This window comes from Tursiops truncatus, chromosome 9 (assembly GCF_011762595.2).
Source record: "Tursiops truncatus isolate mTurTru1 chromosome 9, mTurTru1.mat.Y, whole genome shotgun sequence".
NCBI classification, from domain to species: Eukaryota; Metazoa; Chordata; class Mammalia; order Artiodactyla; family Delphinidae; genus Tursiops; species Tursiops truncatus.
The window spans coordinates 2,640,690-2,664,451 of NC_047042.1; the positions used below are offsets into that span (position 1 = coordinate 2,640,690).

A 23,762-nucleotide genomic window follows, 5' to 3' on the forward strand; every position below is an offset into this window, starting at 1 on the left:
GCGGGAAGCAGGGAAGGCCAGCCACCGCTCAGAGGCAGAAGAACCAGGAGAGAGCCTAGCTGACCGGAAGGGACCCGGCACAGCGGCCATGCCGTTCAGACCTAGGCTGGTGCTCAAGGACACGGCCACGTGGCCACGGAGCTGGGCCACACTCGGGGCTCCTCAGAGGGTCTCGGTTCCATCTCCAAGGCCGAGCGAACCCACCGTGTTCGCTTGGCGGACTCCCAACCACTGCGCCACCAGGGAAGCCCGATGCTCTTTCTTTTTTTAACCAGGCCTCCCCTCCCTCTTTCTCTGCATCTCTGCACCTTTGCTTTCTCTGCTTCCTCCAGGTGTGCATCTGTGTGGGGGCGGGTGGGGGGGTGCTGGCTCAGGGACCAGCCTATGGGATGGCTGCCTGTGGATAAGCGCACAAGTTGGGCCTAGCCAGCTGTGGCTGTGGAAAGAGGATCAGGTCCCAGGACACAGAGGGAGGCTGCCCTCCCCGGGGTCTCTGTCCCTAGACTGTCCTTAGGCAAAATTCATTTCCTGGGCTTCCCTGGTGGCGCAGTGGTTGAGTCCGTCTGCCGATGCAGGGGACGCAGGTTCATGCCCCGGTCTGGGAAGATCCCACATGCCGCGGAGTGGCTGGGCCCGTGAGCCATGGCTGCTGAGCCTGCGCTCCGCAACGGGAGAGGCCGCAACGGTGAGAGGCCCGCGTAACGCCAAAAAAAAAAAAAAAAAATTCATTTCCTTACAATTAAAGTCAACTGGACCTTTTATTTCTTGCAGCCAAACGCATCCTGAAAGAGCCAGTGAAGCAGAAGTCCCTGATTTGCCCTGGGGTACCCCACGAATCCTGGCCACCCATCTGCCCTGGGGTACCCCACGAATCCTGGCTGCACATCTGCCCTGGGGTACCCCACGAATTCTGGCCCCCCACCTGCCCTGGGGTACCCCACGAACCCTGGCCCCCCATCTGCCCTGGGGTACCCCACGAATCCTGGCCCCCCACCTGCCCTGGGGTACCCCACGAACCCTGGCCCCCCATCTGCCCTGGGGGAGCCCACGAATCCTGGCCTCCCATCTGCCCTGGGGTACCCCACGAATCCTGGCCCCCCACCTTCCCTGGGGTACCCCACGAATCCTGGCCCCCCATCTGCCCTGGGGTACCCCACGAATCCTAACCCCCATCTGCCCTGGGGTACCCCACGAATCCTGGCCCCCCATTTTCCCTGGGGTACCCCACAAATCCTGGCGGCTGGTGGTGCTGTTTCCGAGGTGTCAGAGCTGCGGGGTGTGGCCGCCCTGTTCCTTCCCCATCGCTGGCTGGCGTTTCCAGAGGCCACAGAGCCAGCCCTCCTCGGCCCACCCAGTCCCGGGCAGTCCCAGGCACGGTGCTGCCTCCAGGCCGGCACACCGAGGAGGGACAGCAGCCTCCCACGGGACACCAGGGCCTCTCTGAGAGGCTGTCACCTCCCATGGCGGTCACCAACAAGGGGCTCCTGCTTGGTGGATTAAGAGCTTCCAGACCATCCGCCCTCCACAGGATAAAGGGCTACTCAGAACCACGTGTCGAGCTCCCGCCACTTCGCATACAAAAGCATCCTTCCCCACAGCAAACGCCAGTCTGCAGTGCGCCAGTCTGCACTGTGGAGAGCAGCTTCCGCCCTCGCAAGAGGCCCAGTAGTCTGGGGTCTCCTCCAAGCCCAGTGGGTGCAGCGCTGGGGCCCTGCAAGGGACAGGGAGGACCCCGGGGACTGTGGACTCATCCAGGCCAAGTTCATGTCCTGCCTCCGCACCTGCCAAAGTATTGCAGCTGCTGGGCCGTGGTTTCGCCCATGGAAACAGTCTCCTCCTTGCCGTGTGTAGAAATGCTGTGACACTGACCACCATGAGACAGATGCTAAACATCCCAGGACCTTCCCAATGGGCTCAGGAACTGCATGTGACCCCTCTCAACATCAGCCGGTTCACAGGCAGCCTCTGCTTGTCCGCGCTGTAAGGGAGGGAAGGGATTCCTCATGCTTTCTGGTGACCCCCTTCCAGACACACGAGTTGCCCCTCAGAGGATCTGACCCAGCCTCTGCCACGTCACAGGTTCCCTCCACAGTACACATTCATCCTGATTCATCACTTTTGCACATGTGTGTTTACACAAAGTGTTTCTCTGAAAGGTCACCTGCTGTCCCCACTCCGAGGGTGAGGGTGAAAGACAAGAGCTGGGGTCTGTCTCCAAGGCCGACGGGAGAGGCTGCACCCATACAGCCCGGAGGGGCGGGGTTGCCGGGGGACGCTCAGGTCCAAGGCTGCTGGGACTCCTACAGGGCCACCTGGGGCAGCCCACTCCCCACAGCGGCCTAGACGAGGCCGCGCACGTGGCTGATGGAGAGCCCTGTGATCCCCGTCCCTGGCCCATCCTCGTCCATCTTCCTCCACATCTAGTCCCTCCACTTGGGGTGGGGCGGCTCCTATGTTGCAGGTCCTCCTTGTCACAGGACAGCGGCCTCTGAGACACAGCATAGCAAAGCTGCTAACTCAGGAAACCTTCTGTTGCAACAGAGGTCAGACCTGCTTTTCTGCAAAGACCACCTTGAACTTTTGACTCAAAACCCATTTTATTTTATTTATTTATTTATTTTTTGCCGTACGCGGGCCCCTCACTGCTGTGCCCTCTGCCATCGCGGAGCACAGTCTCCGGACACGCAGGCTCAGCGGCCATGGCTCACGGGCCCAGCCACTCCGCGGCATGTGGGATCTTCCTGGACCGGGGCACGAACCCATGTCCCCTGCATCGGCAGGCGGACTCTCAACCACTGCGCTACCAGGGAAGCTCTCAAAACCCATTTTTTAATCAAAGCAGCCCTTCTCTCTCCACGAGCGGCCCCGGCACCGTCTTCCCAGCTGCATATGCACAGCATCGTTTTTTAAACCCTATTTAACATAATCCTTTCCAGACCTGGACTGACATTCCAGCTTGTGGAGCCCTTTCTGCACATCAGCTCCTGTAAGCCATCCCTGAGTGCCCCCCACGTGCCAGGCCTGGGGGTCCACCTGAGTCCAGGCAATGTGCCAGGTGGGCATTAAAGATCCCAGCGGATCCGACGCACGCTTAGCAACACACGAAGAAAGACTAAGGTCCTCTGGGTCCACCAAGAGCCACGGGACCCTCATCACAGAAGCCACCAGCACCACGGGGACTGTGGGATGAGGTTCGGGGAAGACGCTCCGTCCCACGGCTCAGAAATCTTTGCTGGAACCATCATCGCCGTCCACCTGACAGCCGGTCTTTTCCAAATGAGTCACAAAGGACTTAAAAATGCCTCGGTGATTTCTCCCACCAACACTCTCTTTCCTGATGCTAATTTAATTTCACTCCCCTCTAGAGGTAAGAAAGTTATCACTCAGAAAGAAGTAGTTAGGTGTCTGCATTTCTGGTAAATCAGTGATGCGATGTTATTAAACTAAATCACTAGATAAATGATACGCCATCACATAAATGATGGAATGATGCTTGTCAAAGACCTGGACCTGCAGATAAGACGCACTCATCTGTTTGTGATAACCCAGGAAGACTGGTAGGCTCCTGCAGACACTATGCAAAATTGTCCAGCCACTGTTCCCAGACTCTCATGGGCAAAGTGGGCGGTTTCTTCTGACACACCGCACACATCATTCCCGCCGTGAATGAACAGGTCCGTGCTCTCGCGCTTTACTGGCAAAGCCCCAGTGCAACCCAAGCTCCATGCGATCGACAGACTCTGGTTTAAAAATATTATCAAATGAACCAAATGTGGTTGTTTTAAAATTCATATAACACAATAAAAGAAACAGGAAACCCAAGAAGCCTGTGTCTAAGAGAGAGACCCTCGGACCTCACACAAGGCCAGTGACCACCCACCCCTCCAGGGGGACCCACGCAGGAGGAGGCATCACTGGGTTTGGGGCCCCAGTGACTTCCGAGGAGGGTCAGACCCGCCAGGCTATGACTGACAGGCCCGCGGGGGTCGGACATGTAAGCAGGGGCAGGGTGGGTGCCACAGGTGACAGCCGGGGCCCACACGGTGGCAGAGGCAGGACCCCAGCTCCAGGGGTGGGGGGATGCAGAGTGCAGGAGGCCTGAGAAGGTCAAGGGAAAGGTGGGCAAAGGTCACCACAGTGTCCCCCACGCTGGGTATAAGCTGGAGAACCAGGATGCTTGTACGAAACTCAGCTATTCCCACCCCCATGGCCCGGGCTCCCATAATATAAGAACTCAGGCTCGTGGCTCAAACAGACGCTTACTTCTCATGGTTCTGGAGGCCGGGAGTCCAGGGTCAAAGTCCCACAGGGTCAGGTTCTGGAGAGGACCCTTGCTGGCTTGTCTGCAGCCGTGTTCCTGCTGTGTCCTCATGGGTGTGGAGCAGCTTTGGTCTCTTCTGAGGGCACTAATCCCACCACGGGGGCCCCACCCCATCACCTCATTTAAACCCACCCACCTCCCTAGGCCCGAACCTAAGGCCATCAAAGTGGGGTCAGGGCTTGAACAGAGGGATTCTCCGGGGACACAGGCGTGCAGCCCACAGGTCACCCAGACCACACCGACTTGGTAGGCTCAGATGAGCGCAGGATGCCTCTCCCATAGCATTTGGCAAGGACATGGCCACAGGGTGGACACAAAGCCAGGGCAGACTTGGCATGGCCTGCCCAGAGGCACCTGCACCCTCTGGATGCCTCACGTGCAGGACGCGGGAAGCCGGATGGCTCCGTCACATCACATCACAGCGGCTGCAGACTCACACCTGCCCACCCCTGCTCACACCTGCCGACTCCTGCCCACCCCTGTTCACCCCTGCCCACACCTGCCCGTGCCTGACCACATCTGCCCACTGAGCAGCTATCAAATGGTCACAGAGAAAGAAAGCCAGAGCACAGTGGAGGAGGCCCTGACTCATCTGAGGGGTATCTAGACCACTTTGGGCAACAAGGGTTCTTCCTTTCGAGTGGCTGCTTGAATCTTTCACTCCTTCCACCGCCCCGACTAGTGAATACAGAGGCTTGCGATGCCCCCCTGTGCCCAGCTCCTTCCAGACGGCTTATGCTTTCCTCTTTCCCACTTGACCTGGTCCTTCCAGGGCACGAGGTGGTATTAGGTGGGCCCACGTGTCCAGCACACTGTGTCCATGTTTATCCCCTGTCAGAGCTCCTGACTGACACTGATCCCACTGCTTCCTCTGACTTTGCAGGAAGAGAAGGAGAGCAGGTTTTCCTGCCCTCAGGTAAGTGGCAAAGGAGGGGCCCCCGCCCCCATCACGGGCACTGAGCCCGGGCGGGCAGCTTGAGGCTGCCAGGCATCGCCACTGGCAGCACCAACAAAACACGCATTCAGGAGCTTGGAACCCAGTGTGGTCAAGAGACATCCCTTTGAGCCAGTTAGCAAACAACGAAAGCCACCACGTTTCTACGCGTAGGGCTAAGTGTGGAACATCTTTCCTGGTCGCTGGCCCCAGAGGGTGGAGGAATCTTGGTGACAGAAATTCAGGCACCAAATGCAACATTCTTTTGGGGGAACTGACTCTGATCCCAAGAAAAACAGCAGGCAAAATCCCTGGGTTTCCTGATTCTGCTTATAGAGTTGTACAGTCCACGGGGTGGAGGCCGGTTTTCTTGCCAGCCGCTGCGAGAGCCAGATAATATTTTCATGGTCTTATTTTAGGACGGGTAATGTTGTAAACAACCTCAGTGCCCAACCCACAGACAGCTTGTCTAGACCCTTATTTGAAGCAGAAGGTCACCAGGCAGGCAGACATCCCAGATGGACTTCAGGCATGTGATGAGGGCTGCAGCCCGGCAGGCACTGGCCGCGGAAAGGGACCCTGACATCACCTCTGAGTGCTGACACGGGGACGGCGCAGCCCGCTCGCGAGGCGTGAGGTCAGAAGGCAGCAGCTCTCGGGAGTGGGCAAGCCTCGGGAGAAACGACCCCCTCCTAAGAGTGCAGACCCCGCACGCTGCAGGGGACGGGTATGCAGAGAAAGAGGATGTGCTTGAGGACAAGGGTGGAAAAGTGCAGAGGAGACTGGCTCCACCAGAAAAGGCAAAGAGGCTCCTGAAACACACTCACTGAAGAGAGAACATCAAGGGCCCAGGAAGACCTAGCTTAGTGGCTAAGGCCAGCGGTGCCAGACCCTGGTGTCAGGTGCTGCCCAGCTCCACCGCCCCCACCAGCTCCACGGCCCACACCGGGGCCCCAGCAGCTCCACCGCCCACACCATGACCCCCACCAGCTCTACCGCTCACAGCTGGGCCTCAGTTTCCCAAATGCAGACTCGATGTACCATCTGCACCTAACTCTCAGGTTTGTTTTGAGAGTAAATGTTATTTATATACATAAACATATAAACCACACAGAATGTTGTTTTCTTCATCTTTGTTGTTATTATTCTTGTTGTTAGTGTTAGCGCTATACCCCACTGTGGAACATCACCGGGTCCCCCTCCCAAGCCTGCAGCCCACCCTGGGCCAGGCCCTGCCAGCCAGGAGGGACGGACCTGCCAGCCCACCCTTCCGACAAGGTGACGACTGGCGATGTGACCACGGATGACTTCCTGAAGCTCTGCCTGTCTCCTCCGCTGGGGACACCGTGTGTATCACAGGCACCTCACAGTCTTACTTTAAAGCAGAAACTGCTGGTTTAGTTGGCTGTCACCTTCTGGGTCAAGTCAAAATCCTGCCCTGAGCACATCCTATTCAAAGCCAGGAATGTTACACACTGTTCAATTACCCTCTAGTCCAGGTGCCCGGGAACGTCCAGGTTTAATGCCTCATTGATCCAGACGAAGATGATGGTGGTGACATTTTTTTCAGAGAACCTAAAATTCATCTTTCAGCATCAAATGATCAGTACTATTATTCTTTTACCATTTTTATAAGACTCTTTCTATAACATATAAACATCTCAAACATCCTAAATGTTGTTCCTAAATCATTCCTAAGTGGCACTTTGGCCAGTAAAGTAAAAAGCCTCGCCCGGCAACAAGGCTGGTAGCAACAGGAGAGGAGCAAAGAGAAAAGATCCCAGTTTCCCTCCCTTCTTCCCAGAGCCACGAGCCAGCTCGTCGGTCCTCACTCCGCACGCGAGCAGCCTGGCGTTCCAACCAGGGGTGGCTCACCTGCTTCGCAGCAGCTGGGCCGGGAGGTACGGAGCCCGGCGTGAGCGCAGGGGGGCTCCCGGGGCCGCAGAGCTCGGGGAAGGGGTTGGGGATGGCTGGCAGAGACGACGTCCTCAACTGCTGGTCCCCCTGGTGCAGGCGCCTGCAGGAGAGACAACGCCCGTCAGAAGCTGCCGTCCGCTCAGGACCCAGGGGTCCCACGACTGGGAACCTGCCTGGAACCCCGAGGGAGGGACTTGGACGAATGTTTGAACACCTGTGTCCACACCGCACTGCTCACAACTGTCAAAAGGTGGGAGCAACCAATGGCCCACTGTCCCAGGAACAATGACACCACGTGGTGTAAACGTGCAGCGGGGCATCACTCAGCCGGCACAGGGAAGGGGACTCTGACACGAGCTACCACACGGGTGAACCGTGAGGACGGCACTGCAGTGAGGCACCTGGAGCAGTCACACCCAGAGACAGAAACAGAGTGGAGGGCCAGGGGTCGGGGCCAGGGGGTCACTGTCCAGTGGGGACAGGGTTTCAGATGTGCAAGTCCTGCAGGTGTAAGACACAGAGGAAAGAGAGGAGGGCACTTCCTGTAACCGCTGGGCCACGTGCCCAGGAGCTTACTTGGACTGTTAACAGACCCCACTCCGCCATGATAGCCTCCTGGTGACAGAAAACCTGGGGGACGCAGGAGTCCTTTGTCACACAGAGCGAGAGGGGAGGAGGTGCAGCCATGCTCACCTTCAGGACCTCCCGGCCCCAAAGTACTGCTAAGCAGTGACTCACCGGAGACTGTTTACTTTCTTCTGAATTACCGCGCAAGAGGCTGACTTTCTGCTATCCTAGCTTCACAGAAGTTCACAAGCTTCTCTCTCTAGGAGGCAGTCTTGAGCATTTTAAGAGTCCTCTTTTTTAGGGCAGTGAAATGACTCCATACAATACTACGAGGCTGGACCCACGTCATCACACGTTTGTCCAAACCACAGAATACACACCATCACGAGCCAGCCCCCGTGTGAAGCAGGGGCTCTGGGCGCTAACGATGGTGCTAAGGGTCATCGGTTACAAGGGTGCCGCCCCGCTGGGGATGCTGAGGGAGGGGGCTGAGTGTATGCTGAGGGGAATGGGAAGCACGGGGGAAACCTCCGCAGCTGCCTCTCGATTTTGCTATAAAACCAAAACGGCTCTTAAAAATAAAATCTTAAAAAAAAAAAAAGGTGCTAATTGAAAGAGGCCAGACACAGAAGGTCACATATGGTATGATTCCATCTGTCAGAGATATCCAGACCAGATCAATCCACAGCACAGGACACAGATGGACGGCTGCCACGGGCTGTGGGGAGGGGAAAGCAGGGGGGCCCTGCTCAGTGGGTGCCAGGTTCCTCTGGCCGGAGATGGGGGTGCTCGGGAACTACACAGGGCGAGGGGGGCACTGCACAGCCCTGGGAGTGTCCTAACCGCCACCCAACACACACTGTGAAGTGATTCAGTCTACGCTTGTGCAAATTTCATTTCAATACGTTATTTTAAACACTGAAAAGCAAAGTGGTTTCAGCGGTTCACAGGTATCACCCAAAGCCAAACCGAGGTACATCAGACAACGCGGAAGAGTCCCAGGGGAGAGGCCCGTGGCCAAAGGGTACTTCCCTTCACAAGACACGGGAGGCGGGGTCAGGGACCGGGAGGGTGGGACCACACTCCTCCACCTGTCCAGGTGCGAGCACGCCCCCTTCACCTGTCACCCCTCTACTGCTCCAGTTTCTGCTCTGTACCTGCTCTCTTCAGACGTGTGACAATCTCTGAAGTCCTCGGCAGGGCAGACCTGCTCCTTGGGCCCCTCACCTGGGTCTGCATCTGGGGCCCCCACTCAGCAGGTATGGGCCAAGTCACCTCCCCCGGTGCCTGTTTCCTTACCTGGGAACTGAGGGTCACCACGCCAGCACCTAGTAAGGCTGCAGTGACCGTTCCATCAGCTACTATATGAGGACCCAACAGACTTATACACAGGAGGTGCTCAGCAAACACAGGAAATCCTCAGCAGACTCATTTACAAAATGAGTCTTTGGGGATCCTATATTGGTTGTCCCATTTTTTAAAATGCACCTGAAGATAAGAAACGATATGAGAACGTGAGAGAATGTCGCTGAGAAGAGGCTGGGCCCGGGACCGGTGTCCGCTCTCTGGAGGGAGTGAGCCTCCTGTCCTCTGTCCATCAAACCCTGGGATTCAGTACCTGCAGCCCCTGGGCAGAGGGACAAGTACGGCCAGGACTCCAGACTCAAGGGCCCTGGACAACTAACTGGCAGGGAACCAGGCCTTCCTGCACCCCTGTTCCCTGCCTGGTCCAGCCTCATGCACCGTCACTGCGGCTGCCACTCCATCCTCCCGGGGCCTCCCCGAGGCCACCACGGATGGGTGGCCAACACACTCCAGACCCAGAGAAGCCTGCAGGAGAAGAGAATGTCTCCCCCCAGACTGAACTCACCAGGAGCTCAGAACACAGGGGTGACGGTCTAGGGAGCAAAGTGGTACATACACTGGAGGATGGATGTGACAAAGGGCAGGATGCCGAGAAGCAGTGACCCCAGGCCACCCCGGCCGCTGCACCCCACCTGCAGACACTCGGTTCCCACCCCCCGAGACAGAGCTGGCAAGAGGGTCATCTGGCTGCAGAAAACATAGGATGCCGGGCTGGAAAGAAGGCTCACAGAAGTTTCCAGAAGCACAGCAAACACTCCATCCCCACAAGGAAAGGAGATTCCCAAGAAGACGCTCCAGCCTGACAGACGTCCCAGCCACAGCACACCGCACACCCTCCCCCGAGAAAGCCCAGGGAGCAGCAGGTGTCAGTCACCCCCTCAACCTCCCTTGCCTGAAAACCTGCCAGAGCTGCTGCGGGGCCGGGGTGGGGACCGCAGAGAGCTCGTCTGCTGCATTTCCCAAAGGCCTCCACCCAGAAGGTCTCCCATTGCCTCCATTCACATCCACTGCCCCGACTTCTCCCAGGCAGAGACAGAGCCCAGGTGCCCCCAACACTCTGTCCCCCACCCCCCAAATCCACGAGCTGCAAATCTCCTCCACCCCCCCATCCCAGGTCAGCACAGTGCCACTCTAGGCTGGTCCCCGAAACACCTTCCAAATCCCCCCCAGCCCTGACCCCAGGCTTCCAGAACTACCCACCGAAACCCAAATCCAAGCCTCCCTGACCTGCTCAAACCCTTCCCCCGTCCCTCCCCTGGGAGGGGCTCCCAAAGGCCTCTGGATCTGGCCCTACCTGTTGGGATCTCTTTTCTAACCCTCTCTGTGGAGGTCTGATAGACACACAGAGCCGTGCGTATTCAATGTCCACAACTGGACGAGCTTAGAGAGAAGAACACGCCGTGACCCGTCACCACAGTCTGGCCGTAAACATCCTCCAATGTTCACGCCCACCCTCCTCACTTGCTTATTATTGTGATTATTTTGTGTGCGTGTGTGTGATGAGAACACGCCACACGAGACCTGGCCCTGTGGCAAGCTCCTCAACACGCAGCGCCGGCAGGCCTCGCCCACCAGGTTAACCTGACCCTCTGGACCCTCCGACCGGCACCTCCCATCCGGCCCCCGGCAACCCTCTCCACTCCCCGCCTCCGCGCTCCTGACGCCTTCAGGTTCCTTGTGGGAGTGGAATCACGTAGTAACTGTCCTTCTCCGTGGGTCCTATTTACCCGGCACACTGTCCATGCTGTCCGGCAATGGGTGAACGGACGGAGAAAACGTGATACATACACACGCTCAGCCGTGAAAAAGGAAGGGGATCTGGCCACTTCCGACACCAGGGCCCAGCTCTCCTGCTCAGGAAATCTCTTCCTGCATCCTTCAGCTCCTCTCACCCTTAAACACCCAGCTCAGAGGTCTGCTTCCTCCAGGGAGCCCTCCTCCACCTGGCCCCCAGGGGAACGGGACAGGTGTCTGAGACTGCACGTTCCTGACCAGGCCCTGGTCCCCTCTGGGCAGTGAGGCCTGGGAACCTTCCGTGGGCTGCCTGGCCGTTCGCTCATTTATTCCAGGGCGGTCTCCTCTGACAGGGTTTCTGCACACCCCACCGACCTGGCACAGAGCAGGTGCTCATAACATACGAGTGCCCTGAACTGAACCAGGTACCAGCAGGTACTCCGGTGGCCCTGCTAGACAGAGGGAAGGAAGGGGCCCACCAAGTTGAGCCAGGCGCCATGACCCCAAGACCCACCCCTCGCTCCTGGTGGGGAGGCCAGGGCCCACCTGACGGCGAGGATGTGCATGGGCTGGGACCGCTGCAGCCTCTGCCGCGGGGCCACCTGCCCCTGCAGGGGCCTTGCTCCGGGGGGCCGGCCGCGGGGATGCTGGCCATTGCGCAGGAGGGGCGCCGTCTCCGCGGCCGCGCACAGGCTCTCCAGGGACGCATCCATGTTGTTCACCAGCGTCTCCAGGTCCACGTCGTCCTCTGTGCGTCGAAAGGGAGAGAAAGACAAACGTCAGCGGCAGCGAGGGGCCACGGCCAGGTTCCAAGATTCACACCGTCTTAAAATACGACGTGAGGGTGGAGGACGGTAACTGAAACAAGCCCACATTTCTATGAGGAACCATCTGTGTCCTATGCATTGATATCTGTCGATACTCCAGAAGCAATCCAGAAATCACAGCCCATCTGCCTTTCCCATCTGTACAGGAGACCCTCTGGGGGCATCTGCTGGAGTGCAGGGGGCCACGCACAGCCTGAGCCCCGACCTCAGCTGGCTAATCGCAGGGGCACAAGGAGCCCTAAGGAGGCCAGTCAGGGCTTCTCCCTTCCCCGAAATTCCAGAAGAGAAGCAGAGAGACAGGAACGGGGCAGCACCTGACCCTGATCCCAGCCTCGTCTGTGAAGGCCACCAGAAGGGCCGCAGCCGCGGCAGACGGGCCCCGAGGGCTGCTGCCTGTGAGACCCGCACCTGCAGGCCTCTGGGTGCCCGACAGCCAGAGGGAGGCTGCTTTCACACAAGCAGGCCCGAGGCCGACGCAGAGAGAGGACGACAGGAAACGCCAGAAAGAGAGATGGGTGCTTTTATGTGTTGGTGTGGCCGAAGCCGGTCAACCATCATTCTAGATGTTTCCGTGAAGCTATTCTCAGACGAGACTCTAAGAGAGACGAGAACGAGGGCCCCGGGAAGAGGGGCGGCGGCTCTTCCCAGGTCTGCAGCCTGCGGCCCCCGCAGACGTGAATGTGGACTCACGGCTGTGCGAGTCGACTCCTCACAGGAACCAACCCCAAACACAGGCACACGCACATCCTGTGGGCTCAGTTCTGGAGATCCGCCCCTTTCTGACAACAGGGCCCAGGCCACTGAGGCTGCCTCTCACGAAGAGGTCACAGGTCAGCAATTCACAGTCTATCTGGCTTCCCCGGAGCCCAGGGAACAAACCAGAGCCAGGGCCCAAGACAGCCAGGCCTCGGCCCACCCGAGCAGCCCCCGAGGGGCAGGACAGTCCTGCTGCCCCACCCCTGCCCCTGTCCTGCGCCTGCCGGTTCGGGCCCCAAGCCCCAGTCCCGGGTCTCCATCCCTCCGGGTCTGCAGCTCTCACTGGAGCTCACAGTGGTACCAGGCCAGCAGGTGGGCGTGAGGAATCAGTGAGTCCTCACCTGCTCTGTAACAGAGCCTGGCCCAGGGTAAACACTTGGTCGGTGTTATTTATTTGCTCTATTTCATTTATTCCTCACAAAACAATGCAGAGTGGTGCCTATTAACCTGGTTTAACAGCCAAGGAAGTCGGTCCAGGGTAGTCAAGTAACCTGCCCCAGGTCACACCAGCAGTCAGCAGGGAACCTGGAATCTGAAAACAAGTTTTGCAGCTGCCAACGTGAGCTCACCAGGTGCGCACTCCATCCGTGAGCTCACGGAACTTTCTGGAACACTGACCTCCCTGCCCCTCCCGCTCCCCCCACAAATGTCTCCGATGTTCAGCCTCCCTGTCTTACGAGGCAGAAGGGCAAGAGGAGACAGAAGGAAACAAAACAGAAAACCAACAAAAGCCAGCCTAGAAGGCACAGAAGCCGCAGGGTGCAGGGGGTGGGGTCGGCGGGGGTGTTCAGGATCAGGGAGTCTCTGGTCGGGTGCGGGGGGTGGAGTGCTGGTACGGAGAGATCCAGGAAGAGGCAGGAAGACCACAGAACACCCCTCCCCCGAGGCCCCTTTACCCTTCAGGCAGTGGTGCCCGCAAGAGAGGTCTGGGGAGCGTCCGGAACAGACGAGCAGGCAGGCCCTGAGAAGGACGGACAGACAGACAGACAGACACACGGATGGCCCGGGGTGGGGGGGGCGGAGAAGGATGGGCGGCTGCTGAAATCGCAGCGATGAGAGTGCAGTCCCACTGGAGCCAAGGACAGAAGCCCAGGCAAGGTGGGTAGGGCAGAACCCGGGAAGAAGCGGGGTGTCTGGGGGGGGGGGGTTGTGCAGAGACCCCGGCACCCGGGGGAGGGCTGACGGGGGAGAGGGCAGAGCCCCGCACCTCCAGGCCCTGGTGGGGGAAGGAGTCGAAAGATGCTGCTACAGCCCAGGTTATGCGTTGTCTAGTATTAAGTAAACTTGATTAACTCGATTAACATTAACATTTGCAAAACGCAAAGGCCACTGTCTTCCTGGCTTTCACCCGGCTTTAGAAATCAAACAGGAATAGCGTTCTCGCTCTCTGACAGATTTCAGCCAAGAAAATAAAAGGTCCTATCCCCTCAGGTGCATCTTCCTTCCAGTCATTTCTTCCCTATGCATTTCTGAAAGCCTCTGGCTGTGCCCACGGGGGCAGGCCTCTGCGTCTCCTGTCCTTTTCTTTCTGTTCCTTCTCCCACCAGCCAGGTCCTTCCTGGGCCACCCCGCGCTGCACTCAGGTCACTGTGCTTTCAGGAACACAGAGTGATTCTGACATCATTCAAAGTAAACATAAAGGCAAATTGGACGTAAGCTGGTAAATATAAAGGTAAAAGGTGTAGGTGCAATGCACGCCCTGAAGCGCTTTAACTCTCCTCTGAGGTGGGTTATTGATAAAAGCACTTTCTACGCTAATACATTTAATGGTGAACCTGTTAGAGCCAGGTTAGTCATTTAACAGTCACTTCGTAGGTCAGACTTTTCACAGATCAACTCCAACCACTATACTGGCATGTTTCAAACTTGCCTATTTTCCACAGCCCTTAGAGCAAAGAATAGAGACTAAGACATCCTAATCCAGAACAAACGTTAAACACTTCCTGTGGGGTCAGTTAGCATTTCGTCTGTTTGGATAGTAACATCACTCAGCGTCGTCTGATTTTACTTAAACTTTGTTAAATTCTAATAAAGACTGATAATTAAATCTTCCTAACAAGGGTTTTAAAGGGTTTGATTCTGAAGAGGACGCTTCTCCACATGCGACGGCACTTAAAAAAAAATTACTACACTGAGATTTTGCTGGAATGACATTCAATTCTTTTGAATGTTCCACGAGCCAGTCCATCGTGGAGCAAGGCTGCCCCGTGTCCCTCCTACACGTGTGGCCGTCTGCACGAATCCACGTGCATCGGTGCTCACCCACGTGAGGGAGCCTTCCTGCAGCGTCGTGCAAGTGGCAGAATCAAACACCAGGGCATTAACAAAGCAGAGGCTTCTGGAAAGGACCGTTAAGATTAAGTGTCTATAGCTGCTACCTTGAGGCCAAAGTATCTGCTGTGAGCCGGTACCTCTGAAAGGAGTCCTGCAACGGAGAAGGGAAACAATTCGATACGCGACGTTCCACTCCATACGAATTTGGGAGGGTATATTTACTGGCCAAATGTAGGTCAAACAACATGGCTGTAAATCAAGTTATTAATAGTTATTTTCCTTCCTTAAATAACCCAGTCCTAAGCTGGTCAGAGACTTTTGTCCCAAACGTCGGAGTCGTTCATCGGATCCCCAAATCACAGGTGCATCTGGTCTCGCTGTCATCTTTAGCAAAGGAGGCTCGCTGAGGTCTAAAATGAGTACGAATTCAGTGAAACACGTTCAAGTTTGGATTACTCCGGGAGAATGTCTTCCAGAAGCCAAGCCAGGAACAGGGCAGGCTGCAGGCGGAGGAGAGCGTGAGTCACAGGAGGACCTGACCGGCACCGCCTCCTGCCACCCCCCGGACCCCACTCGCTCCACTGCCCCCTGCCCGGTTCACGGCGCCCTCTAGTGGCTTCTTTAATTAGATAGTAAAGATGACACCGGATCCGCTTTATGCAACTATTTGGGCACCTTAAAGAAATGCTTCTTGCACCACGTGTGCGCCAGATGCATCCTTCCTGTCCTTTCTTGACGGACCCACGGAAGCCTCTCCCCCATCTGCCCCCATTTTCACGTATGAGGCGCGCGCTGAAGTAACAGAGAGCTGGCAGGGCAGGGCGCCGACTTCCTTACAAGTCGGTGATAAAGAGGGTGATAAAGTCTTAAGTAAGAGGAGGTTCGTCCCTGAAGAAAATAATAGACGGCATTTGTAAGGCTGTGGTAAGAGAAGAAGTATGTATTTTCATCTTCCTCCATGGTTCCTGGCACACGGCTCCTAAAATCCTTGTAATTTCCTAACTGATACGAGGTTAAGGGGAGTACCTTCGTTATAATATCTGGCCCTTTTCTGTTGTTCCTGAAATAGCTCCCGAGCCACTAGTAAAGGTGACAGAAGTGTGTTTTGTTAATCATAACAAGCCCCTTTCGACTAGGTCTGAATTTATGGGAATGAGGTGATTTCTGGAAAGCCCCCAGACAAGCACTTGATAAAGACTGGCTCCCAGGGGAACCAGCTGTGTGATGAGAGGCTGGGACTTTTAGCCCCACCCCCGAGCTCCAGGGAGGCCAATTGCAAATGGCCAATGATTTCATCAATCATGCCTGTATGATGAAGCCTCTATAGAAACCCTAAAAGCCTGGGCCTTGAGAGCTTCCAGGTCGGTGAGCAGGTGCGGGCGCTGGGAGGGTGACCCCGAGGGCAGGAAGCCCCACCCCGCCTCCCCGGGTACCTTGCCCTCTGCATCTCTTCACCTGGCTGTTCCTGAGTTGTACCCTTGACAACAAACTGGTAATCTAGTGAGTAAACCGTCTTGCTGAGTTCTGTGGGCTGCTCCAATAAATGATCAAACCAGGTACGTAGCATCAGAATTGAACTGAATTGTAGGACAGCCAGCTGGGGTGGGAGAATTACTTGGAGTAATTCTAAGAACAAAAGTATTCAGGGAGTTTTCTTGACAGCACAAGACCTGAAAATTCCCCAGCACGTGTGCAAAGGCCAAAGTTCTCACACATTTCTACCTGCACAGAAACTAAAGGCCCAGCCTGCAAAAGCACTTTCAACCTAAACCATGTTCCCTGGGCAAGCTTTTCTCGTTGACCTCTACCTTGTACAAATATAACTCAACATGCTACTGAAATACCTTTTTGCAGCACACCAATCATCTTCAATCCTCGTGTATTCTAGTCACGTGTATTTAATTTTTAGTATGTAGAGGTGCTTGGACGTAAGTAAGCAGAATAAGAAAATGAAGTATTACACCATTAGAGGAGTCTTTTCTGTTCTGATTCATGATATTTAAAGATACTCAGACAATATAAAAGCAAATCACCTAGCCCCAACTCCAAATAAAAATACAAATGCAACCCCCAAGTCCTGTCATTAAACAAACAAACAAAACCAATGCTTTATTTCGGTGGATACTTGGGCAGGCAGGACATAAAACCCCTCAGAATTAGTCTGTCTGGCATATGTACAGAAATACATACACAGCACTGCAGAGATTCACAACTCCTGATGTCTTCCATGTTTACAAGAGAAACGTTTTCCCAACATGCGGGAAAGCTGGCGTCCTTTCCCGTCTACCACCACAGACAACGGTAATTGCCAAGTTCAATGTCTATTAAATTGAGAAATACAGGTCAACAAAATGATGAATTAAACAACCTGTAAGAATTTGCGTGTTTTTTGTTTTTTTTTTTTATTAGGACCATATATACATTTGAAAAAGTGCTGCCTACACTTTTTGGGCAGCTGTGGCGCTCAGAGGACCCCCCCCCCCCCCCGCCGTCTCCCAGGACCCAAAGGCCATGTGGGTGGAACCACTGCCCAGAGCACAGTCAGGGTCAGCTGGTGACATGAAACTAGACAAATACACACACACACCCTGGGACCAATCCAGTTAGACAAAGCGAACATTAAAACAACCCTCCCAATCTGCTGATTCTGGGCAATCTGTGCCTTGCTTTGTGTCAATAGCTGGTAGCCTGATTATTTTTCTTGGAATGCCTTTCCTTCTGCTAATTCAGATGCAGGACTGTGCACTCAGAAAAGGGACGTGCATATTTAGTTAGTCGTGTGTCCAGTTCCTGGAGAGCCCTGGCACTTCCTTCTGTTCTTCAGGAACTGCATCCAGCACCCCTCCCTAGAGCATCCCTCAGCAAGTGACAAAGCCAGCATCCTACCAGGCAGCCCTGTCGATAACACAGAGCACGCAGACCGCTGACGTTCTGCCTCCACGACATCTGCAACCTGTTTTCCTCAAAGCCACGTTTAGGTCTACATGTTCTGTCTGAAGAAGCACCACCCCTTACGACTGCCTAAGGCTCTACAGCTGTGACTTAGCACAATCAGGACGGGATTTAGACACAAACCCTTGTCTACAACCACACAGATGAGAAAGGCTGTGGGCACTGCTTGGAGGTTTGTGCATGTTATGTTAGGTATGTTGTACCACAATTAAAAAAATAATAATAGTGAAAGCACCTTTTAAATTGGAATGCTTAATATTCTTAAATACATTCACTTAAGGTCTTCTCCTGGCTGAACTACTTGGGTGCCTTTAAGAAGCCCTCAACCCTAAACCTGCCTGCCTGCAACCAATGCCACGCGCTTGGACCTCACGGGCAGGGCGTCCTGGGCTGCCCCACCCTCCCCGGAGCCCACTCCAGGGGACGCCCTGCCCACCCGCTGGCCTCAAGCCCCATCCCTCTGACGGACAGGTGCCCCCCCCCCGACTCTGCACACCTGTGGTCCTCACTCGTCCCCAGCATGAGCACCACCACCACCCCCCCCCCCACTGCTCTCTGCCTGCACACGTGTGGCTTCCTCCACCAGCAGAAAGAAACAGTATGGACGCCACTCCTGTCAGTCATCACAGGGGCTGGGCTCCTGGGGTCAGTGCAGGTGGCCCAGGGTGACAAGTGGGGACAGGACTTCAGTGTGGAAAAGAGTCAAGGGTCCTTCCCAGAAAAGAAATATTTCATTGAGGCGATGGATGCAAGAACCTAGGCAAGAGATAAACAAGATTCAGGAGGTGCCCAGGCCACGGAGGCTGAGGGCCACGGGGGCACCGCTGGGGCTGGCTTCTTGGGTGACCGGCCAAGGACGCCCGGGCGGACTGGCTCGTGAAGGCCCAGGACCACCACACTCGTTTCCCGAGTTACACGAAACATGAATTCCCCTTCCCAACGAACATTAACTTTTAGTACACACGTGTATGCTTCTCCGCCAACGCCACGGAATGCAACAGGTAGGTATTCAACCATACCTGTGTGCATCCTCCCATAAGGGGTTCATGTTGCGATGGCTTGTGCAGGGCCTGGCCAGAAACACAGCCCGTCGGCATCCTCTCACAGCCCTGCCGACTGCTCTTCACCCGTCTCCCCCGAGCAGCTGGAAGGGCCCGGACGCTTACTACCGTGACCCTCGGGGAGGAAGCTGGGCTACGTCTCACCACGGGGTCTGTGACAGCCCAGGAGGCTGCAACACACTGGGGGGCAGGACGAGGCACTACCTCCGGGGCAGATCAGAGTCAAATGCAGACATCCGAGCAGCCTGACCAGCCAGCTCCACCACCATAGCAGACGAGCAAAAAAGTGATTAATGATGAATCACTCTGGACTCTGATTCCCGTGAGATGTACTTGTTCAATCTACGTCTTAAGAGAGAGCTGGAGAATGTTCTACCCAGAAAACAACTAAGAAAATGAGGAAAGCTACACATTCCACTCAGTGATCCCATTCACTGAAATTCAAGAACTGGCGTAAGAGAAAAGAGCATAAGTTTCCCCCTTTCTTGGATTTTTATCCTGTCACACTGTTGCCAGGAAAGACCTGGATATCATACAAGTTTCTTTCAGGTCTTTAAGATTGTTTGTTTTCTGCACCTGGGAGCACAATTTTCCACGACCAAAAAGTTGAAAACTGCCAAGCAAGGACCAAGGACCCGAGCTACAAATGGCAGAAAAAACTACAGACTCTGTTGTGTAATCTCTATCTGCACTATTAGAGGGCAATTTGGAGGAGTGGGGAGAACAGAAACATACTCACAAAATATCGCTCAAAAGGGGCAAAAGATTAATTGCAGCTTTCTCAAGTCATCCTTAGCAATTTAATCTTTTTCTCCTCAACCTTCTGATTTTGATTCCCAATTCTTCTATTACATCATAAGTCAGGGCAGAAACCTGGGTGCAAGAAACTATGCAAATAACTTGTCATTCGGGAAGGTTCCCATTTTCCATTAATCTTAAAAATATTAATCCAAGAACACTGCAGTTGAACAGGGAAAATCCAGGGCACGGGCCAAAAGCCTGTCACTCACTGGCACTGTGATTGCAAACAGGCAATTTTTTTAAAGGTAAATTATCTTCACTACCCCATTCAACATTAACTCTCTCTGATTCTGTGTATTTACCTCCATAAATGTAAAATTCCTCATGTAACCCATGTTTTTCTTCATTCAACAGATACTGACCGAGCACCAACTACATCTCTGACATTGGTCCAGCTACTGGAAATACAGACATTAACAAAAGAGAAAAGAATCCTACCACCTAAACGTAATGAAGTCCTAGGCATCACACTCTGGAAAAGGATTATGGTGCTAAATGCAAAGTTGCAAGGAAGGACGTGAAACTTCTTCCACCACCTCTGGAAAAATAATTCCCTCTGTGAAGAAGCTAAAACCCACTCTGGTGTACGAGAGGAGGAGACGGAGATATTCCAAACAGAGACTGGACTCCTTGTGTTAAGGGGGGACCTCAACCCCAACGGAGCGTCTTACAAGAGAGGTTAGGAGCATGCGGGCAGCAGAAGTGGCACAGCGGACACTTTGTGTCCTCAGATGGAAACAGCCTTGGTAGAGTTAATGAACTGCCCAAACCAGAAAAGTATCCTCGAGGACAGACACTCTCCCAGGACGGCTGTGCTCACTACCTGGCAGAAGACGAGGACTTTACAACGAGATCTCTGTTATGTAAGGCAAGACGATCAAGCAGAGGGCACTCAGCTCTACGAAGAGCCCAATTTCTCAGGCATCAGGATGGGGAAACTCCTTCCCGGAGAACGTACCAGGCAGTTCCAAGAAATGGCACGTCTCCCGGAACTGCAATGCCCAGGAGAGAGGAGCTGTCTTTGCAGGATGTGATGGAAATGGGGCTTAAGTGGAAAGAGGCAACATTCAGGAGGGGGCCGGTGGGGCTGGGATGATGGAGATCCATTCCCTCGGGAATCTGTCTGATGAGCAGGACCCCCTGGGAGGCTCGCTTGTGAAAACAGGTTCCTGGGACTCACTTGGATTCATTCTGAATCCGAATCTCTGGAGTCGGGTCAAGGAATGACCAGAGTTCCTAAGCAAGGGCTTATGATTCTTATGAAAATGATGTGTCAACCAAGAGCAATAACAGCACACGTATAAGCGGCACCTTCTGAATAACACCCCAGCAGAAGGAAAACTCATGACAGTCTTTCTCAGAATTTGGGCCTCGATGGACACGAGTTCTGAAGGAGCAAGCCCAGAGGGAGAGGCTGCACGTGCTGGATCCGTGAGAGAGGGTTTTGATTTCCACTCTCTCTCTACATATGTAACGCTGCATTTATTAATGATGAAGACACACAGTAGCAACCGTTGCTGGCACCAGGTCTCATGCCAGGCATATCTTGTAGGTCAAGCAGTTTCTAATGTTCCTACCAAACCAGCCAAGTAGGCATTTTTAAGATTTCAGATAAAAAAGCCAAGACACAGGGTGACTCAGCTCTCCCAAGATGAAGATGGAGGTCAAAGCCAACTCCAAGCGTGGACATCCTGCTTCCCTGGTACATTATAATTTTAACTTTCCTCAGTTTTTCTCACTAAACTTTAGTTTTAGTTTAATTCCCTATGTACACATCATTCTTTGTCACTAACCTTGAGTTTCCAGAGGCTGGACCTGCACGTCCTTGTGCCTCTTCCTCCCTACCTAACTTCATAGCTGGCACACAGTAGGTGGTCAGTAAATGTCAGCTGAGTATGTGGAAAACAGAGCCACCAGCTGTAGAATTTTCCAGAAGGTCAGACAGCCAGGCAGAGTTCCCAAACTCTCTTGGGGTTGCTGAGTCCCCTGTCTGTTAGTTCCCTGGAAAAAGGCCCACCGGGCAGGGTCACACCCAGGCCACCAAGCGAATAAATGCCAGAGGTTCTCATTCCAGCAGGGATGGAGGACTGTCTGAGGCCCAGGGGTCTCCTGCAGGAAGCATCACCTGGCAGGCCAGGCCTCCGCCTGTCCCTGTGAGCCCCCCTGACTACGTCAGGCCCACCTGGCCATCCCCAAGGTCGCAGGGACCACAGAAGGATTCTGTCTCCATTCAGGACGCGCAGGCACCGGCAACCACACAGTGCAGAGCCAGAGGGGACGATCAGTGAGAAAACACGGAAACTGGTGTCACTGAGAGTTAGTCCATTGCTGCAAGGCAGGTAGGAACCATCCCCCTACGATGCAGACCTCTAGCTGGCCTCGTGTCGGCGGCCCCTGGGGCTCACTACACTGAGCCCCCCAAGCAGGAAGCATTCGTGATGCAAAGGTGCTTTTAGCCATCTGACACACAAGTAGATGGAGTCCACCGGGATTATTTTTCAAAATATATCTCAAATGTACCCTTGGAGGTGGAAGGATTAACAACCTGTCCCCCATCTCCTCTAGTCCCTGCCCCCCACTCCTGAAAAGGTCAGGACTGTTATTAAAGTCTCTCTCAGTCAGAACGAGGCCCAGGGTTGAGCAAGTGTTGGCTCCCCGCCCCTGGCAGGGGCCCAGTTCTAAGGGAGCAGCAAAGGGCGGTGGGAACCACCAGGCAGGCTCCTGGCTCCGGGGCCGGCGCCTGGTTACTTAATTCTGCGGAAACACCTGCTCCTCCCAAGATCTCCGAAAGGGTCAACTAGTCATGTACCTGCAGGGCCTGCCCCCAGGTAAGGAGCTGAGATCTCTGAGGGCCTTCCTGGAGACAGATTAACGCACGGTGGGGGTACAGAATATTAGCTAATATTAGACATGTGAACAAGGGATGCTGTAACCTTGCCGAAGTACTTCTAAAGGCAGCAGTACACTGTGTCCTGAAGATCGGAGGGTTACTTTTCCTTACGAAAAATCTCTAGCTTGAGATCTCCCTTTGGGGATAGACCTTAAAATTATAAAAGAAAAATAACTCATTCCAAAAAAAATGTTTTTTTACCTGAAATGGCTGGTTAATTGCAGTTAAAAAAATAAAGTAATTTAGATAAAGTGTAATATAAAGGAAGACATATATTGTTAGATTTCAGGAGCTAGGATATTCTAGTTTCCTACCTAAGAGCAATCTAAAGATATTCATTCATCACGGATATATCTAAGCTGTGCCCCAACACTTCTGAAAGGGACTTATACTTCCTTGGGCGAAAAGGCCCATGCGTTATGTGACCAATAAATTAAAAAGGACCCACTGCTTCCTGTTGCATCCCTAGGGCCTGGGCCCCATGCCTGGTGTGGGCTGGACAAACAACAGATATTTGTTGAATGAATGAAATAAATGAAAGAAACAGGACAACTACAGCGAAGAGCATGAAAAGCAAAGGCCCCAGAACAGAAGGCACTGCGGGGATAAAGCCTCTAGTGGAGGGCGGGCATCCTGACAGCCAGAGAAAACAAGAAACGGGAGTGGAGTCCAAGTATCCGCTCAAAGGAAACAGGCAAGAGTGATGTGAGCTGTCAGAGCATCAGGGAAGCGGAGGCCCAGAACAGCCGAGACTTGAGAAATTACACAGGACGACGGCGGGGGTTTCAATTCTGCTCCAAGTGAGAACCGGGAAGGGCGAGGTCTGCCGCCTGCCTGACCCTGGGACGACAGAGTGAGAGCCGGCACCTCGATGCCTTTCTGTTACCTCTTCCTTATGGAGACAGATGATTGTCCCAGTGGAAGGCTGGGAGAAGTGTAACAGAAAGGAGACCACCATCCAGGATGGGGGGTGGTGACCGTGGGATCCTACCCACTTGGCTGCTTTCAAGAACAAGGGAAATCCAGTCGCTACAGCCAAGAAAATCTCAGTTTGAGGACCTAGAAAATGTGAGTAGTCAAAAAGAAAGGAAGACATGCATGGACTCTAATAAGGATGGAGGAGGAGCCCTGAGGCAGAGCAGCAAGGTGGTGAGAAGCGCAGATGCCAGAGCCCCCCCGCCCCGCCCAGCTGGGTTCGGGCCCAGCTCCGCCACTCCTTTGGGGTGTGATCTGGGTGACTTTATGACTAATGCCTGTGCCTCAATTTCCTTCCCTGTAAATATGGGGTAATAACAGTGCCCGCCCCAGGACAATTAAGTGCATTTGGTGAGTTAAAACATGAAACACAAGTTCTTAACAGGTG

The 23,762-nt window shown here is 54.4% G+C and overlaps 1 protein-coding gene across 6 annotated transcripts in view; it reads right to left on the bottom strand.

Annotated features, from left to right (window-relative positions):
• The window catches only part of GRB10 (growth factor receptor bound protein 10), a 198,230-nt gene that overhangs the window by 67,206 nt on the left and 107,262 nt on the right, over positions 1 to 23,762 (bottom strand). For 5 of the 6 annotated variants that reach the window (XM_073809482.1, XM_033862771.2, XM_033862772.2 and 2 more), the window contains 2 exons: positions 11,385 to 11,586; positions 7,131 to 7,272 (listed from right to left, as the gene is read on the bottom strand). The exons of the other annotated variant lie outside the window; for it this stretch is intronic. In XM_073809482.1, the coding sequence (XP_073665583.1) occupies positions 7,131 to 7,272; positions 11,385 to 11,586 (344 nt within the window). The remainder of the gene's footprint in view (positions 1 to 7,130; positions 7,273 to 11,384; positions 11,587 to 23,762) is intronic. 6 annotated transcript variants of the gene reach the window in all.